Source organism: Dermatophagoides pteronyssinus, unplaced genomic scaffold (assembly GCF_027571235.1).
Source record: "Dermatophagoides pteronyssinus isolate colony J.1.1.1.1 unplaced genomic scaffold, Derpt_VIB-CSIC_2022.12 sq0003, whole genome shotgun sequence".
NCBI classification, from domain to species: Eukaryota; Metazoa; Arthropoda; class Arachnida; order Sarcoptiformes; family Pyroglyphidae; genus Dermatophagoides; species Dermatophagoides pteronyssinus.
The window spans coordinates 1,811,784-1,831,850 of record NW_027461527.1 but is presented as its reverse complement, the minus strand read 5'-3'; the positions used below and the strand labels follow the sequence as shown (position 1 = coordinate 1,831,850).

The following is a 20,067-nucleotide window of genomic DNA, read 5'->3' as shown; positions in this document are numbered from 1 at the left end:
TCTTCAAATAATGGCCGTGTTACAAGATTGTTTTTCCAACGATTTTTCACAGGAGGAATTCCAATCTTTCCCCAGACTATGTAATCACTCAATTCATTTCCAATCATGGTGATTTTCGAGGCTATCTATATCGGATTAATCGTGCAAATGATCCATACTGTAATTGTGGTGCCTTAGAGGATTCGATTCATCTTATTTTCCATTGCCAGAATTTTTCATTTCTTCGAATTCTTATAAACTTTGGCAACAACTTCAATTTAAGCAACTTTTCAAAAATAATTATGATATTTTTATAAATTTTTGTACCTTTTATTTTTATTTAAGTGATTTTTTTTTTGTGTTTTTTTCAGTTGTTATTTTTTTTCTTTTAATTACTATTATTATTATTATTTTATTTTTATTATTATTTTTTTTTTTTTCTTTCTTTTTTTCAAAATATTTTTCTTTGATTGTGTATCATTTTTTTTCTCTTTCATGTTTTTTTTCTTTTCTTATTGTGTTAATGTATTATATCCTTATTTTTTGGTATAAGGATTTTTTTCCTTGATTAAAATGAATGAATGAATGAATGAATGAACAAAATAATCATGAATATCATCATCATCATCATTTGAAGAAATATTCAACAAACAAAACATCTTATTTATTTTCAAAATGATGATGTTAGATTCAATCGCTTCAAAAAGAATAAGAATAAGAAGAAGTAGAAGATGAAATCTAATCCGAACAAAATCATGATCATTATCATCGATTCACGAATATATTTCTCAATCATGATGTGGATGATGATAATTTGAAGCAGATGATGATGATCAATATCAATGACAGTATTAAGATTTGAAACAACAACAACAAAATTCACATGTCATTGATAGTGATGATAACATCTGTATCATTTTCATTTCATTCTGTTGTTTGATTTGATTGAAATGATCAACCAATTAAACTGCAAGAGAACCATTGTTTTTTTATTTTTGTTTTAATTGTAAATCACACAGGTGATTTAGATAATTTGAAAATTTATCCTAAAAAAACAAACAATAAGCGTTTAATTAGGTAGCAAATAAATCATTCAAGAATATGTCATAGATGATAATTGGACAGGTTTTTTTTGTCTATTTTCCGGTTGATAGTAAATGATGTCATCTATTTATGTTTCGGTTCCGACAATCTTTTTTTGTTGTTGTTGTTTCGTCCCGGTAATAAAATTATATCACTCAGTTGTTGATGATGATAATGATGGTGGATAAGAAAGAGAGATTATTAGAGATGTTTTAAAAGTGAAACATCTTTTCAAACAACAACAACAACAACAAACAGGACATGACAATTTATTTATTTATAAATGACTGAATGAAACATAACAATAGATTGTTTTTAAAATCCTATAAGAAAAAAAAAAGATATTTGAAAAGATATAGGAAAATAAATGGCAAAAAAAGGCAATTAGTGTAAAGATCATTGAGAAGAATTGCTTCAATGATATCAACTTATTATCTTATTTTTCAAATGAATGTTCTATCATAATCAAAATTAATTTTGTATCCATTGAGATTCAATCGATTTTTGGATCGAAATTAAAATCAAATTAAATTCACCATACACAATGTGAAATAAATGATATCATGTTTGGTTTATACGTTGTTAGTTATACATGGATTGTATGAATTAGATATTCGAATTATATTTTGGCCACATTTTTGTTGCAAATTATGATTACGAAATAGGTATTGATTTTATCATTTTGATTAACCAAAATTTTCAACAAAATCTAGGTGTTAACCTATAGAAAGGTCTTAATTTGACCTAATAGGGCGACGCCGATGTATTTCAATTGGCTAGAATGTCCGGCTTTTATAAATCTTAATGAATGAGTAAATTAAGATACCGGAAGGTTCTGGGTTCGAGTCCCAGCATCGGCGAGGTCCATTTTTTTTTATTTTTTTTATTCCATTAATTTATGCTTTGAACGTGTTTCGAAAATTGCATGTTACATATCAAAACACTATCAAATTATAATGGTTTTCCAATTTTTGTTTTCCCTCTCCATTCAACAACAACAACCGTGACAACCATTGATTATTATCATGGATCGAATGGTTAGACAGAAAACATTGAACATTATTATGATAATATATATAATTTCAAATAAATCATATATATGAATGATAATGAAATATTTGACCATCATCATCATACAATATATGGAACATTGAAAACTCATTCTCATTGATTCAACAAAACAATGGAACAACAACAACAACAAACCACAAATCAAAACAAAAATTCAATGATATTGTTGAATGATTTTAAGATATTAATGTAAAATCAGTAATTTGCATATTAAAAAATAAAAGTAACGAGGATTTAGTAATTAATTAATTAATTTTTGTTTCTCTTTTTGTTTTCAAATTTCTATTTTCATTTTCTTAAATCATCATCATTGAAGGTGTGTCATTCATTGTAAACAACAACAGGAAAAAAATCGTGATATGAATAAAAGGCGGTGAGCCATTCGGTTATGTCATGTTGTTTATTAACAAAAAAAAAAACCGAAAAAATTACATTTCCCAAAGTTCCATATTTGATGAACAAAATCTCCATATCCAAAAATTCAAAATGATGATGATGATCATCATCATCATATAATCATCATCGATTTAGATTTGAAATTATAATTCATGATAATAATCATAACAACAACAACAACAAAACGAATGAAACATGTGATTTGAATTTGTTTTTTTTGTGGATTCCTATATGATCAAACCTATTTTTTTCCCATTATCCAGTCTATTCAATGATTTTATTTCGAGATGATAATCATCATGTAAAAGAAATGATTCAAAAAAGTAAAAGATTTACAAATTTCACAGACAAACGTTTACGTTTAGGGTTTTCACACAAAATAACAACCTTCAATGATGATTGAATTCATCAGGGTTTTTTTTTGTTTTGAAAAAATGAAATTTTTTTTCTGCTATTCATGCCTGACATGAATGGATAATTCAACAATTATTTTCAACAATTCATTCACTTTTCAATGAGAATCTAATTATTAATTCAATGGATTTTTATCAATTTTTATCAATTGTTTTGTCCAAGTGAAGAAGAAGAAAAACTAATTGATAATCATTTTTTTTTTTTTGATTTATATTTTTTGAATGGATTTCTTTTTTTAATTTTACTTCTGAAAGAAAATTCATAAGAAATGTGAAAAAAAATATTTAAATGAATAAATGAAAAAATCAAAACAAAACAATGACATATACATGTTTTGGATATGGAGATTCAATTTATGTTTAAATCCGAATCATTTTTTTCCATCAGTAATGAATGATGAAAATATTGAAATCCGACAAGAAAAAAAACTAACAAACAACCAAACCTATTTGAATATGGAATTTATTTATTCAAATGATGATAATTCTCTTAATATGGATACCGTTTATGTTTATGGATGCTTGTCAATCAAAAAGATTTTTTTTTCTCTCTCTCTCCATAAATGTATACCAAATAGACAAATGAATTTTGTTGTTGTTGAAAATTGATGATGCTTATTCATTCCCATCAACATCATTATTAAAAATCGGTTATCAAACAAACAAACAAACAAACAAATAGTGGATTGTTTTGGAAAAACTAGTCAAAACAGATTGATGACAGACAATAAGACAAACAAACGATGAATAAATCAATTTTTTTTTCTTTCAAATGAAATCTTCGAATGATCCAAAATAATAATAATAATAATGATAAACTTCCAAACAACCAAAATCCAAATTGTTTCATTCATCATTTCGATGACATTTATCTGATAATAAAGATGATTCCTTCATAGATTGTTGATTAATGATTCTATTGTTTTCACCGAAAAAATCACTCAAAAAAATAGACAAAATTCTAAAAAAATTTTCAAAATAAAACCATATTGCTCATGTTATTCTTTCAAAGATGGGTAAATTATACAATTCAATAATGAAATATTTGTTTTATCTCATTGATGGCTACACCTTTCCTACCTTTGTTTAATTATGTTAATTTAATTTAGAACAAAAACAAACAAAAAGATATTGAAATATATTGAAGAAACAATTCATCATTCATTTGAATATAATGGAAGAAAGCCAGAAATTTTGTGTTCAATTTATTATTATCGGTGACCATCCTTTGAAGATGTTTGTTTTTTTTCGAATCTCATTTATCATCATTATATTATCATCACCATCAGGAATATAAAACAGAAACCAGAACAACAAAAAGTTTGATGATGATAAAAGATGATGATTACAATACTAACTAACTAACTAAATAATTATTATAATGAACAATTTCCATTGTTTTAATATGATCGTTTGTTGTTTTTTTAATAAGTTTTGTTTTCAACCCTTTTTTTCATTAATTTATTTTGTTTGTCTTGATTATTTTATTTTATTTTTTTTAAAAATACAATGTTCAGATGATCTTCATTTATTATCGTCATTTTCAGAATCAATTGAATAAAATGACAAACAAATATATTTGTATGAAGTTTGTTTGACGAAAAAATAATCCGCCCATGATTTCAATATAAACATTATCGAAAATAATTTGATGATGATCAACTAGATCAAATTTTGATTGATAAAAGCGGATGTAATTTTACCATCATGATGATAAATTCAGGGTGAGATGATTTGTTTAATGACATCATCATCATCCTGTACAAAATTGGATAGATAGAAAAAAATGATGAATAGATAAAGTAAATTGAATGCATTTTCTTTCATGATTTTTATTCACAATTGTTTCCGTTGTTTGGTAGCATACAAACAAATTTGCTTCAACAGTTTTTTTTATTATTTTCAGTGATGAAAAAAAACTATCCCAAAATGATATATCATAATGATCATCAACCATTGTCGATGACAATAACAGATTTATGATGTGATCAAAATTGAAATGAATAGAGAAAATTAATGAATTTCTATAACCATTGTGATGTGTGTTGATCAAAAAGGAAAAAAATTGAAAAAAATTTCCTTTTTTCCACAATTCACATTTCCGAGCTTTTTTTGATGCAATAATTTTTCGACTTTTTCACACATCATCATCATCATCATTATCATCAACAACAAACGTTGGAACTTTTTTTCGAACGAAGCAAAAATCGGTATTGTTCATTTGTTATTTCTTATTGATAATTATAATATCATATTGGTCATTGGCGTTATATAATTATTTATCAAGAAAATATTTCCTGATAAGCTGTCAATATTGTCATTTAAATCAATTTGCAAAAAAAAATATAATGATTGAGTGAACACAGGTTAATTACTTTGTGAGAAAAAATTTCACTGACCAAAGCAAAACAAAAAATATTGATCATAAGAACATAGTTTGTTGAATTGAGAATCATATTTCTTGTTATTAAAATTTGATTCAATTTATCGATAACAATCATTGATGGATCGATCAATCAATCAATCAATAATGATTGATAAAGTAATTTTTTTTGTTTGGTCGAAGAAAAAAAACAATTTTCTTCTTGCAAACAAATTGATTGAAAGAAAACAGAAAAAAAAATTTCGTGAATAAAACTTGTAATTTTAATGAATAATGGTGATCATCATTAATTCATCATTTAAACATCTTTTAAAATAATTTGTCGACTTAAATGACAATATAAAATAAAATAATAATGATGATCCATCAATCAGAAATATGAAGTACAGCTAGGTCATGTATAATTTGATGTAGAATCTAATCAATTGATTAGATTATCAATCAAAAAAAATGAAGCAAAAATTAACGCAATTATCATCGTACTTAGGTCAATTTTGTTTGTTGAATTCCTTTTTATTAATTTATTCATTCAATTCATGGTTATTTCTATTCAGATTTTGATAAAAATTGCAATATGTATTTAATCAGATCAGGATATGATAAAAATCATTTCGTTGTTGATGATGATGATGATGAAAACCTGATTTAAAATTCTTAGAAATAAGCAAAATAAAACAAAACAAACTGATACAAAAAAAACATGGATAAGGAAATATAGCAAAATGTGAATCATTAGTAAGAAAAATAGAAAGAAAAGTGAATCATTATGATCCATATGGATGCGGAAGACTATTTTCTATTTCTGATTTTTTTTGCATCCGTATAGGATCATTGTTGAAATTTCATTGCATTCATTCATTTTTATCAACATCGTTAACAAATGATGAGAACCAAATTATTCAATATGAATTTTTCCATATGATGTGTCCATCCACATCTATGATCTGTGTGTTTGTGATGTATGATTTTTAAGGTTGGACAATGATGTTGAATAATGACAGTGTTTATGAAAATACAAAAAAAAAGAAACCATTATCATTCAAAACACACACACGCACGTACATAGATATAGATTTAACGCCTTGTTCGATGATATCAACAAAATGAAAATATAGTGAATTAATGAAAAAACTGAAAGCGAATTAATGAAAGGAGAAAAAAATCAACATGATAACGATCCTTGATCTTTAATGAACAAAATCATTCTTTTTTCTCATGTTGAATACTTTTTTGGCTATTTATCCACATAATCAATTTGATGATGATAATTCTTAAAGATTAACAATCTGATCTTCCGATCATTATCATCATTGTTAAGAATTTAAATTGATAATTCAATTGAGAAAAAGAAAAGATGATAATTTTTTTCCGTACATGTTCCGGTTACAAGAAAAAAAAATTGAAACAGAAATGAATATCTCTGTAACAATGAAAAACAATCTTTTCATATTGTAGTCCAATGATACAATTATGAATTTGGATTAACTTTTGACAATAAAATAAAATTGTTACATTGAATTATTTCTACAACAACAGAAAAAAAAGTAAACTAGCAATCATCATTATCTTATCATTCAAAGAATTTTTTTCCTACTTTTTTTTGCATTTTCAACAAAATTTAATTGTATAATAGTTGTATACGTGTTTTTCAAAAATCATCATCATTATCCATTGATAGAATGGCCATATGAATGAATGAAAATTGTAACGTTATGTGTTTCTATAGAGTGAAACAATAAAACGAGAAAAAAAAAACAACAAGGATTGAATTGAATTGAGGAAATTCAAAATAATAATTATCGTTGATTATGATCATTATCATAATCATCATGATGATGAGTAGTTATCATGGTAAAAATAAAATAAAAATCACAATCAACCAACCAGCTTGGACATTATCTGTAATCAGGAATCAGCTAGTCATATTCAGAAATTTATTGAATTATCATCGACAAGGTGTGGTCTGTCAGCCGGTCGGTCGGTCGGTCCATTTCATAAGAGAGAAAGGAAATAATAATGATGATAATAATTACCGAATGATAATGTTTATTGTATTCTGACATTAGTGTCATTACATACATAACATACATACAAACATACATAATGACATAAAGTTCATCATGATTTTCACCATCATCATTCACCGAATTCATTTGTGACAATTTTTGTTTCTTCAATTCAATTGTTGTTCAAAATGAATTTTTCAGCCATTTTTCAGTTTTAATTTTGTTTTGTTTTGTTTTGTTCATCATGATCATCTCAAGACATTTTCATTCACAAATCCAGGAAAAAAACATTTCATTCATTTTAAACGGAACATAAAATGAATGTCATTAGCTTTTTATCATCATCATCATCATTATGATTTAATAATCAAAAAAAAAAAAAATAAAAAATATGAAGCATTAATGAAAGAATGAATTTCACTGAACTGTTCCTGAAACAACGAATTGATTGAATAGAAATGAATTCATAGAAAAAAAAGAACAGATTTTCTTCATTTTTCCTTTCTAATAAAAAAAAATAAATTTTTTGATTCGTATTAAAAACACTAACACACAAACACACACACGCACATTTCATAAAAACAAATAAAATTTTTTACCTGACCTGACCTTATGGATTATTATTATTATTATTTTGTTTTAAAAAAAAAGAAAAGAAAAAATTCAATGTCGTAAATTGTGATCATCGTATCATCATATTTTTTTACCACGGTTATCCATAAAGTGTCAACATCAATATTAACGTATCCATTTGAATTTTACTGAATATATTTCGTGGATTGATAAATTGTCTAAATAAATATCATTTCATTCATCGGTTGATGTTAAAATTTTTTTGAATGAAATGTTTTTTTTTCATTTGGAGTCATATCGAGAGGAGAGAGAGTGAGTAAAACACATAATTTAAATTTGATATTTCAATGCCGAAACACTGAATTGATGAAATATTGGATATTTTTTCCGATCTTATTTGTGGAACAATCCTGTTTGCCTGTAGTTGGTTAACACACGAACCAATCGATGAATTGATGAACAAAAAAGAAATTCATCACCTATTCTAGCTGCAATCTCTCCATCCTTTTGTTTGTTTTTAATCGATCGATATTCAATGTGAAATATAAATGAAAAAATGGAAACCAAATGGAATTTATAAATAAATTTTCTTCTGAAAATTTTCAAATTTTTTTTGATGATCTTGTTGGTGCTGAAAAAAAGTAAACATGAACTGAATATTGATTGTCGTTTTGTTCAAACAATGAAATCGAATATGTTAAAATTCATTTTGGCATATTTTTAATAATAAAAATAAAAAAATCAATACGAAAATTTTGGCGGTTTATGAATTATGAATTTGTTTTTTTTGACACGTCGTATTTGAATGGATAATAGCGATACAAGTTTTGTTTTCACACAATGCATTTTTTTAACGTCATCATTGTCGACAAGTTTTGTTGACATCGAAGTTTTTTTTTCTTTATTTTGTTCCATCAAAATTACCATTATGAACATCATTATTATCATCAATAATAAACGTTTCATATATCTAATTTATATCTAAATTTATGTTGCTTTTATAGTCATTTAATTTAAACGATCTTTACACAATAAATAATAATCATAAAGGTCAGAATAAGAAAGTAAGATTGACCTCTTTTCGATTTGATGTGAATTTTTTCTCTAATCGAATCATTCGTTTTTATTTTCTTTTACAAAAATCTATTCTCACAATAGGTAAAATATTGGCTTTAATCATTGTTAAAGCTTACGGTTGAATTTGTGTCAAATTATATTTATGAGAAAAATGAATGATTGGCGTCGAGCAATACGAACACCGATTTCATATTCGGTACCCGGTTCTAGTTCAAATCTTATTCGACAACAAACAAATTTTGTATCATTTGTAATATTGTCCGGTGCATTGGTTTTATTAATACTTTATGCATTCATGCCACCAAATAATAATGATACGATGCAAGCATTAAATGATGAACATGGCCATTGGCATGAAAAATTAGTTGCCTGTGATTGTCTTTCCTATATTAGTCAGGGACATGATAATAATTTATTTGTATTAAATCGAACCTATCCTATGACATCAATCGAAACAATGAATGATGGCCGTTTACGTTATCGTATTGCTGCTGTTGCTGATTTAGATAAAAAATCTAAATCAATGTCCAGGCCAAACACATATTTATCGTATATGCTAAACGGTGTACTTATATTTGATCCTCATTCCCAAACTGTTGAAGTGAATTTCGAGCCAAAAGAAATAGAATTAAGTTCTGAATTCTCTTCTGGTGGCCGTGGAATGGAATTATCTGAATTAGTCGTTTTTAATGGAAAACTCTACACCTGTGATGATCGAACTGGTATTGTTTTTGAAATTCGAAATTCTTTATTATTACCTTGGATTATTCTTCCTAATGGTAATGGTCAGAGCACCGGTAAAGGATTCAAATGTGAATGGATGACAGTCAAAGATGATCATCTTTATGTTGGTAGTCTAGGCAAAGAATGGACTTCACCTAATGGTGATAAAATCTATAATTATGATCCACAATATGTTAAAAGAATTTCCGCATTTGGTCATGTTGAACATTTGGATTGGAGGCTACGATATATTGAATTACGAAGAGCGGCTGGTATCGAAGCACCGGGATATCTAGTACATGAAGCAGCCGTATGGAGTAAGGAGAGAAAACAATGGTATTTTTTACCACGTCGTGCTTCACATCAATTATATGATGATTCATTGGATGAGAAACGTGGTACAAATATTCTTTTAGTAGCTAATGATAATTTTACAACGATCAACAAGACTGTGTCCATTGGTCCATTGATAAAGACGCATGGATTTTCTTCGTTAAAATTATTACCATTACCTGATGAAGTTAAACTTAGCCCATTGGGTTCAGAAATTGCCATTGCGATCAAATCAGAAGAGGATAATGAAGCTATTGCCACATACATAATGATTTTTCGTCTACCTGATGGACATATATTGTTACCTGAAACGAAAATTAGCTCAAAACATAAATACGAAGGAATTGAATTTGTTTGAATTTATTTTATTAGGAAAATTTTATTTTGTAATATGAATTTATCAATTTTGTCTATTCCATAAGTGCCTACACATTTGTATATTGATACTTTATTCATCTAGTCTCATTTTTTAAATTTCTTTCATACGAATGAATTTTATCACATTAATTCTATTTAATTCAATTTTTTTATATATCTGTTTACAGAAAATTCAGACAAACATCAACAAAAAAAATGTATAGCGAATTAAGTTGAATTTTGATGTTTCAAAAATTAAAGATGCATATAATTAATGGCAGTTTTTTTCTTGTTTACGAAAACAACTTCTTAAATGAATTTTATCAGGAAAAAATCTCAATCATGTGATTGGATAGATGTTTACTTGAAACTCAATGAAACTTCAAGAATTTTTTTCCAATCAAAATTTATGACTGCTAAAAGGTCAGATCTCCTTTTATGTTCAAATCTTTCTTTGTTCGTTTTTTATCAACGTTAATGATCTGTGATTTTGATCATTGGTACCGTCATTTTTATTGATATAATTGAAACATAATGATATGGTTTCTTTTTGATAAACTAAAATTCGATTGATTTTTCTTTCGTCATTACTCGTTTGACTAGTTTAAAAAAATTATTATTTTTTCTTATTTTAATCATTTTTTCTTGAATTATTTTCTAAAAAATTCCAGGCGTGATTCCAATATCGAAAAAAAACAATGTCAATAATCGATGAATCTTATGAAAAATTTCAATTAATTGGTTCAAAATTGCCAATAAATTATGCGAAAAACAATGAAAATTATCTGCCACCTTGGATCAACATTAATCAGATTCAACGTATTAGATCATTGTATAAACAATATTCTTATAGTGTGTTTATGGCTCATATCGCTGGTCTATTAGCGTTAATTTTTAATCCATTCATATATAAAACATTGAACGCAACAGGAAAATCAAAAAATTTGGTCACATTATTTTATCGTTATTATTATACAGCAAAATTTGTTAGAGATTGGTATAGAAATAAAATCTGGGTGAAAGGTGATTGCAGTTATGAGACAATACAACTGGTAAGTCTTTGTACGTCTTGGAATTGAATTAATTTTTATTTAAATATTCTGTTTCATCATAAAAATAAGGTGAAAAATATGCACGCTAATGTATCGGATAAACAAAATGAAGGAAAAATTGCAAATAAAGATATAATGGAAATTTCCAATGTAGATATGACAATTACACAATGGGCATTCATTGGATTATTGGTTCTTTATCCAGAAAAAGTAGGTTTTTCAACAAAAAGAGAAGATATTGAATCGGTCATACATTTTTGGGCAGTAATCGGTTATATGTTAGGCATTGAAGATGAATATAATCTTTGTATTGGTGATCTAGATACTGTTCGACAACGATGTCAGATAATAATGGAAAATGATCAACGACCATATGTAAAAAATTTTGATAAAGATTCGGCTAAAATGGTGGAAAAAATTCTCATATCATTAAATCAATTTGTGATTGGAGCAAAATTTAAACCATTTATTAAATATATTTTCGACATGATGAATATTGAAAAATCATTGCCCATCACAATGAATCGAATGGATATGTTTATCTATCGTGTATTGATGTATATATTACAAAATCTATATTTTAATTATGTAATTATTCGATTTTTGATTAATCAATACTATGAATTGGTTTGGTTTGTGTTGAAATCCAAAACTGTCCAACAATATATTGCAAATCGTTTAAGAAAAATGGATCAATCTATGAATTGATTGGCTTTTAAGAATTTCGCATAATTCTTTTGCATAAACTTTTTAAATTCATTTTTTTAAATTTATGATTTTAATAAAATTAAAATTACTAATTCTTTACACTGGATTATAAATACTGATGAATAAAATTATTATAAATGTTGCCATTGGTCACATTTGTTTCATCAGTGATTTGGAATTTAATTTTTTGTTGTTGTTTTTGATATTAAAATCAACTATCACCATCTGGTATCTATTTTTTACATTTTTAATCATAAACTTTGACCATCATTCCGATTGTCAAAGCAAAAATGGTGAATAATACAAAATATGTTAAATAATGACCGCATGTTTTTAAAAGTATTTTTTTCGATGGTGATCGTAATCGATTGAGATCGAATTTTCGTAGTAAATCTGTGAATGCTAAATAGATAAATAAATAGGCTACAAACATCCATAAAAATTGTTTATTTTTCTTAATAGCCGCCATTAGTATATTGATCAATGCTAATGTATGAGCCATTGTACCAATAAACCAATGAACATAATTAAAAATAATCCGATAATCCGATTGATTATTTGGTTTCAAGAATCCAGTAGCTGCCTGTATGGTGATCAATATTGTTGCTGCATATCCAATCAATGCATGTGTATTGGTATTTAATTTACCGGCTTGTATTATAATAATAATGATCGATGAAGCATTACAAATGAAACCAATAATTGCTGTACATTGATGTAAACGATACCATAATGCAGCACCAAATAATTTTCTATCACGCCAAAGATCTCCAGTACATCGGGCACATAAAAATGATGAGCTAATACAACCGATCCAGCCTATTAATGCAAACCAAGCTTTTAATAAAAAAAATTCAATATTAAATATGAAATAATATTCGAAAGATAGAAAAAATTCTTTATAGCATACCATGTAATTTGATTTTAATCGGAACTTTATGTTTACCACCTGCATGTGGTTTTGTCGGAATAGTCGATGTTGATACAATGTCTGATCAGTTTCAAACATTAAAACATAAATAAATTGATGTTCGGTAAAGAATTTATCTAAAAATAAATCTAGATTGTACTTACCATTACGGTGAGAATGATCAATTTTTAATGATGAAACAAACGAAACAATAATACCAATCACAATAATCAAACTAAATAACCAGAATAATATTCGTTTCATTTTTTTATTATCTTTATTATCCGATTTTTCATCCAATAATTTGTTAGTATTCAAATCAAATTGCTGTCCAAACGATGATGATGATGATGGAGATGTGGATGATAATGGTTTGTACACTATTCTTATTGTCATTGTGGCTATAATTTTTTTAGATAATATTTATATAGGTAAAATAACCGGAATAAGAATAGATTTTTCAATCAAATTGATTAGATAATCCAAAATTGATTGAATTGTATTGATCCTATTTTAAAATTTACCCTCTAAACATACACGTGCACATCACACAAAAAAAAATTAGATTTTAAAACACTCAACAATTGATACGTGATGTACAACATGGAATTAGGGAGAAACAAAATTGACTTAACAATTTATGGCAATTTTTTTTAAATAATCAATTAATGTGATTGATTTTATTTCATTGAAAAGCTAATCATCATTTTTCATTATCATTCAATATTTATGTTTGATTTTTATTATTTATGATATCATTCATTGTTGAATTATTGTTATCATTATTGTTGTTGATGCAATCAACACTGTACATGGCAGGCGTTGTTGTTGTTGTCGAAATTGAATTTGATGCCATTGAACCAACACCATTGTTGTTGTTGTTGTTGTTATTCACATCATTTTCCGTATGTAATTCATATTTTATCTGACATTGTAGATTTAATCGTTTTCGTAATTGTTTACCCAATTCAATTATCTGATCAAAATTTGTTGATGAACGTATCCATAATGATATACGATATTTGGATGGTTTTAAATTCAATATCATTCCAACGATATGATCATCATATTGATCTAATGAACCACTCATGATCAATTGTAAACATTCGGTCCAGAAATTTTTGCTTATAAAAAAATTTTCTTGTTGCTGATTAATTGATTGTTGTTGGTGTTGTTGTGATAACTGTTGATGATGATAATTTAATACCGATGATGACAATGATGATGATGATAATGATGATGGTGAATTGTAATTGATATCAAAAAACCATCTTCCACCACCAGCATTACATTTATCCTCCCATTTTGGTTCGATTGATTCACGAAATATCATTACAGTAGATAATGGATTCTCATTTGTTGGTAAACATTGTAATTCGGTATATGTAGACCAAAATTTTCTAGCCATTTTTGATGCGGATCCATATTTCTTTACATTCCAATCGCCAGAAAAATGTTCATTCGAATCATTTAAAAGCCAAATTTGCCATGCGGTTGTAAATTCAAAATCATCTAATGAATTATGTATCGATCTTTGTTTGTTTTGTTCACCTTTTTCGTCATCATTTTCATCTGTTAATGATAAATTTTTTACTTTATTTTTTTCACAACAAGCATCATCATTATTTCTGTTAGTTAAAGTGGTCGTCGTCGTAGTCATCTTGTTTGTTTCATCATTATTTTTTGTTGTTGTCATTAATATAGGCAATTTTTGTCTCAAAATTATTGTAAAATATGGATAGTTTTTTGTTTTACAAGAATTATTATTACGTTGATCTTTCATATGGTTCTGGTTATCATCATCATCATTCATATAGTTATGGTGATTATTATGATGATGTTGTTGATGATGATTAGGACGATCATTGATAGATCGCCATCCAACATCTATACCAACACCAACACCAACATCATCATCTTCTATTCGTTCTTTTTCCATTTCTTCTCCTTCTTCTACAATCATATTATTACATTGATCGTTCATCATTAAAGGAAAAAATTAGTTGTAAATTGTATTTGTAATAATAACAGTAATACTGATTATTTAAAAAAAAGATGATCAAATATTTAAAAGTGAAAATAATAAAAGGAAAATAAATAATAATTTATATACAAAATAAATTCAACAAATTTTTTTTTCAATTAAATTTTTTTCCATGGAAAATTGAATTACAACCAACAACAACAAAAATAATAATAACAAACGAATTTATTTATTTTTCATCTGAACAAATAATTCTCTCTTCAAAATCTTCTCTATGTGGAGTTGCAGAAGAATGGAAAAAAATTCGAAAGGAAAAAATGAAAATTCGATTATCATTATCGTTCAAGCAGCAAATAAAAAAAACCGAATAAACAACAAACAAAAAAGCATTAACAAGTTGCCTATTGGCGATTTTGTTTTTGTTTTTTTTTTGCACTCCCATTCTCTCATTTATTCTTCTTCGTTTGTTGGACTTTTCAATTGACAATCATTGATATCAGACAAAAAAAAACATTGCTAATTCTTCGTATACGAAATACACTACATAATAATAATCAATAACTAACATACATTTTTTCTTTCAAGCTTGGATAATTCATTTTTCATGTTCCATTCACTCTAATCAATTTGTTTTACTTTGTTGTTATGTATTTTGTATGCAAGATAGTACAAGAGATAAATAAAAATTGAATCATCGATTCTTTTTGATCATAATCATAATGTATTCTTTTTTTTCCTGAATATATTTTTTTTATCATAATTCCTATAATGGTGCAAACGAGAAAAAAAACAACATTATCAAAATTGAACCAAATAATAATCTGGTTCATATCCTGATCATAAGATTTTTCTGAAAAAACAAATAAATAAAAAGATGATGATAGAAATTGAATTCAATTGTCCATTTTATTTCTTTTGACAAATGTTCATTTAAAACATATTTTCTGTATAGAATTATCAATCTCTTTCAATGTTTTTGGCCAATCAATTTTGACATATTGTATTTGAATCTGTATTATTATTAAATCATGTAATATGTTAACAAATTAACGGAGAGAACAAACAAAAAATGTCAATTAAAAATGTCATCATTCAAATTCGATTCAATTATATTCGAATGATTGTTGTATGTTTTATTTATTTATATACTTTTTAACCAAATTATAACAACAAGGGGAGAAAAAGATAAACATCACTGAAAATGAATTATAATGACAATTACATTTTGATCATGATTGATATGGTTGATAATTTTGGATTATTAAATTGAATTTTCCGCAATATCCAAACATTTCAAAAGAGAAAAATGATGATGATAAAGATTTTCATGTCAAATACATATGTGTTCATAGTATATTTGTCCAGTTGTTATTATAAACTTGCTTTGGTTGTGTGCTTCTTTCGATAAAACTAATGAATATTGAATTCCGAAATAAAAAGAAATAGAAAATCAATTAGCTAATTCAAAGGCAAAAAATAAAGGAATAGAATTTTTGGTGAGAAGGAAAAGCTAAGCTGATTAAATCTCATTTGTTGGTTTATTCGGGTTTTATTTAGCCTTGAAACCTTCAAAGAATTCTTAATAAAGTGAATTCATAGTGCAAAAAAAAGAAAACGAATTTTTCTTCTTTTCTTTTCATTTTGAATGGATCACTGATAAAACATGATCATAGTTTTTATTATTCGTTTCTTTTTCTCTCTCTGCTTCAACGATTTCAATTAAAAATCAATCGACCAGAATCCAAATATTATATATCTGAATATTGACGCATGATCGTCAAACATACACAAACAAACACACCGCACACAACTTCATTTGCAGCTTTTTATTTTTCATGTTCTGTTGCGGAAAGATATTTTTGTTCATCATTCAAATATTTTATGTTAACTTAATTCGTTGATTTGTGTGTTTGTTTGTTATATCTGAATCGAATCATATCAACAAAAAATTTATTCATTTTTCATTTTTGAATTTCGAATAAAACAAACACAGCATAGATTCAAGAAAAGAAAATCAGCAATTTATTTTTATTTATGTTTTTTTAAGCTTGAAACCGGAATTATCATCAACACGAGTATCTTATTCATTAATTGATGATTGCATTGATTTTTTCCAATATTGAAAGAAATTATTTCCGTTGAAGGACGATGATGATCCATTCAATTGATTGATTCGATTTCAATTCGATCATCATCATCAAAATCAAATGATGCTGATATGATTTCCTTATCATTTTGTTAATAATCAGAAAAAAAATCGATTTATACAAAGATTCGACAAGTGGTTCATAAACATAATTTTGATATAGAAATTTTTGTTTTGAAAAATTTTCTCCATTTTTATATAAGCATACATTCAAATATTCAACAATATTTCAATCAAAAATCAATCATACATGCAACATCACTTGAGAAAAATTTTATTCATCCACTTGTGTGACGTAAATTTTTTCGCTTTTTCGATTCATTCATTCATTCATTCATTTTAATTAATTTTGTATCCGCCTTTTTGGAAATGTTGCAAACACTTCAACAGTAACATCATCAACAACAACAACAATCAAATAACCACAAAAACACTTGAATTACGACAACAACAACAACAACAACAGGAAAAATTCGGTATTTCTCATGACGATGATGATGGCCATATGATCGTGTTTGTTTGTTTGTTTGTTTGCTTCATCAATAAATCAAAAAATTTTCACACACACAAAAAAAAATCGTTGTTGTGGTTATGGTTGCTGTTGATGATAATCATAAAAATACCATCATTATTATACTATCATCAACATACACACACAAAAACACTCGAAAAAACATTCAACGTAAATATTGGGGTTACCGAATTTTGAATAACAAAATTTTACATAAACAAAAATTTTGAATTCTTCGAAATTTTGGTGAAACATAATCATCATCAAATAATTCTATCGGCAAATGTATCTCAACTGTGTAACAGTGGTAGAAACAGTATGTGTATTGAGAGTTTCTTAAAAAATTGTAATTGATTTTAATTATCATTTTGTTTTCATCTTTCATCAAAGTCTCCTTCTTACAAACAAAATATCGATTTCGAAACATTCATCTGAATTAATAAATATTATTATTCCAAATCCTAATTTATTTATTTCTCTTTTTTTGATCATACGATTTTCTCTTGACGATTTGATTTATAACATTATTATCAACATCTTGTATATACATCAGTTGTTTGATTGTATTGATTAACATTGTTCAAGTGTTTTCCTAATACAACATTAAAATCAAATTATTTTCTCATTATTTAAATAGTGTTGTTGTTGATAAAGATAATGATAATTATCATTTGTGTTTTGAAAATAAATTGAGAATTTATTTTTGATTGATCATCGAATCTGTTTAAATATCGTTGACAAAAAAATAAATTTGTGAGAAATCAATAAAATTCTAGTTTTTTATATTTTCCGATATTCTTAAGTTTGAGTGTTATTTTTTTTGTCAGGAAAATTATTACCATCATCTTATTGTCAATATTTACAGCCAATTATCGATCAAAAATAATAATATCCATAAACAAACAAACAAACAAACCATCAAAGAGATATATCAACTAACTATCTTAATTATTATCAATTTTATTTGTACCTGGTAAGTTTTGATATACAGATAAACAATTTTGTTAATAGCAGCATCATAATAATGAAAGAGTAGACCTGTATATATGCCATTCTTTCTGTAATGAATAATGAAAAAGAAATGTTTGACATGATATCAAAAAAAGAATAAAATTGAGATCAAATCCATAAATTTCTAATATTAGAATTGAATGAATGAATTTGAATCAACCGATACATGTTCCGGAACTATGCGATAGTTTTTAATATATTCTGTAAATGTGATGTGGTTTGTAATTGAAAATGAAATGGTATAATGGATAGAAAAACTTATTAAGAAAATTTGATTCTGTGTTTTTGTTTTCACTATTTTCCATTTGATTTTATATTTGACAGCCAGGAAAAAAGTGCTTGCGTATGTGTTCATATAACGATAATCATCATCAGTGTGTTTGAACGTTATTGAAAAAGAAATTGAAAAAAACAACTACATCAGCAATGACATTGACAGAAAAAGATAAGGAAATTATTCAAAAAACATGGGCATTAGTTCGTGTAGATTCTATACAAGCTGGAATCGAATTATTTCGAAGGTATGTATCTTTTTTTTGTACAATAAAAACTTAATATTTTTTCGGAATATTAATGTTTTATTCATTAGATTTTTCGAAGCAAATCCTGATTATGTAAAAGTATTTCCATTCGATGATCTTGAAGATCTGGAAGAAATATTGAAAAGTTCAAGCTTAAAAATGCATGCCGGTCGTGTAATGACAGCATTATCATCGATTGTGGACAATATTAATGATCCAATAATATTTCAGGAAAATTTACAAAAAATTATTTCCAGCCACGTTGAACGTAAAATTGAGCTTAAACAATTTGAAAATCTTAAAATGGCTTTAGTAAGATTATTAATCGATAAATTGGGCGATGATATTATGAATGATGAAGCAAAAGAAGCCTGGTCTAAAGCATATGATATTATTCTGGATACATATCAAAAAAGTAAAGAAAATTTTCAATCATCATGATTATCGGAAAACATGGAATAACAAAAAATAATTATAATTTAATTTGCTATATACCTTTTGTCTGTAAACATTCTGTGTTTCAAAAAAAAATTTTTTTGATTCATAACTAAATTGTAACCATAATTATTATCTAACAAAACACCAAAATCGTTTATTTAGAAATCATAATCATAATCATTTTTTTCAATTGTCAACATGAAACCAAAAAAACAAACAAAAATCAAAATAAACTTTTAAAATGAAACAAAATTTCAAAACTATTCAGCCAAAATCTAAATCATTAATAATCAAAAAATTTCCAAATGATAAATTAAATTTTTTCAAACAAAAAAAATTAATTTTAATTTCTCTTTTTTCAATCAACATTTTACATTTATGAATATATTTGT

General features: G+C 26.2%; 5 protein-coding genes and 1 non-coding gene across 8 annotated transcripts; 4 read left to right on the top strand and 2 right to left on the bottom strand.

Moving 5' to 3' along the window:
- The first annotated feature begins 1,819 nt into the window (after positions 1 to 1,819).
- Positions 1,820 to 1,922, top strand: TRNAK-UUU (transfer RNA lysine (anticodon UUU)). The gene is made up of 2 exons: positions 1,820 to 1,857; positions 1,887 to 1,922. It is a non-coding gene; the product is annotated as a tRNA-Lys (tRNA).
- Positions 1,923 to 8,743: 6,821 nt separating this feature from the next.
- Positions 8,744 to 10,669, top strand: LOC113797960 (soluble calcium-activated nucleotidase 1). Of its 2 annotated transcripts, none has more exons than XM_027348434.2 (2): positions 8,744 to 8,954; positions 9,063 to 10,669. In XM_027348434.2, exon 2 carries the CDS (start codon positions 9,124 to 9,126, stop codon positions 10,393 to 10,395), a length of 1,272 nt encoding a protein of 423 aa, XP_027204235.1. In that variant the 5' UTR covers positions 8,744 to 8,954; positions 9,063 to 9,123; the 3' UTR covers positions 10,396 to 10,669. The 2 variants fall into 2 exon arrangements, with proteins under 2 accessions (XP_027204235.1, XP_027204234.1); XM_027348433.2 differs by having other exon boundaries at positions 8,744 to 8,968.
- A 234-nt stretch (positions 10,670 to 10,903) lies between these two features.
- On the bottom strand, positions 10,904 to 13,723 carry LOC113797985 (uncharacterized). The gene is made up of 4 exons (XM_027348459.2): positions 13,589 to 13,723; positions 13,229 to 13,465; positions 13,065 to 13,145; positions 10,904 to 12,991 (listed from the first exon to the last, which is right to left on the bottom strand). Exons 2-4 carry the CDS (start codon positions 13,458 to 13,460, stop codon positions 12,402 to 12,404), a joined length of 903 nt encoding a protein of 300 aa, XP_027204260.2. The 5' UTR covers positions 13,461 to 13,465; positions 13,589 to 13,723; the 3' UTR covers positions 10,904 to 12,401.
- Positions 11,093 to 12,267, top strand: LOC113797982 (uncharacterized). Its single transcript, XM_027348456.2, has 2 exons — positions 11,093 to 11,446; positions 11,516 to 12,267. The coding sequence occupies exons 1-2, from the start codon at positions 11,093 to 11,095 to the stop codon at positions 12,152 to 12,154; spliced, it is 993 nt and encodes a 330-aa protein (XP_027204257.2). The 3' UTR covers positions 12,155 to 12,267.
- A 47-nt stretch (positions 13,724 to 13,770) lies between the features above and the next one.
- Positions 13,771 to 15,203, bottom strand: LOC113797962 (uncharacterized). Its single transcript, XM_027348436.2, has one exon. It carries the CDS (start codon positions 15,049 to 15,051, stop codon positions 13,792 to 13,794), a length of 1,260 nt encoding a protein of 419 aa, XP_027204237.2. The 5' UTR covers positions 15,052 to 15,203; the 3' UTR covers positions 13,771 to 13,791.
- A 2,196-nt stretch (positions 15,204 to 17,399) lies between these two features.
- Positions 17,400 to 19,938, top strand: glob1 (globin 1). Of its 2 annotated transcripts, none has more exons than XM_075825258.1 (3): positions 17,400 to 18,574; positions 19,045 to 19,237; positions 19,306 to 19,938. In XM_075825258.1, exons 2-3 carry the CDS (start codon positions 19,143 to 19,145, stop codon positions 19,676 to 19,678), a joined length of 468 nt encoding a protein of 155 aa, XP_075681373.1. In that variant the 5' UTR covers positions 17,400 to 18,574; positions 19,045 to 19,142; the 3' UTR covers positions 19,679 to 19,938. The 2 variants fall into 2 exon arrangements, with proteins under 2 accessions (XP_075681373.1, XP_075681371.1); XM_075825256.1 differs by having other exon boundaries at positions 17,403 to 18,678; positions 19,041 to 19,237.
- Positions 19,939 to 20,067: the final 129 nt, after the last annotated feature.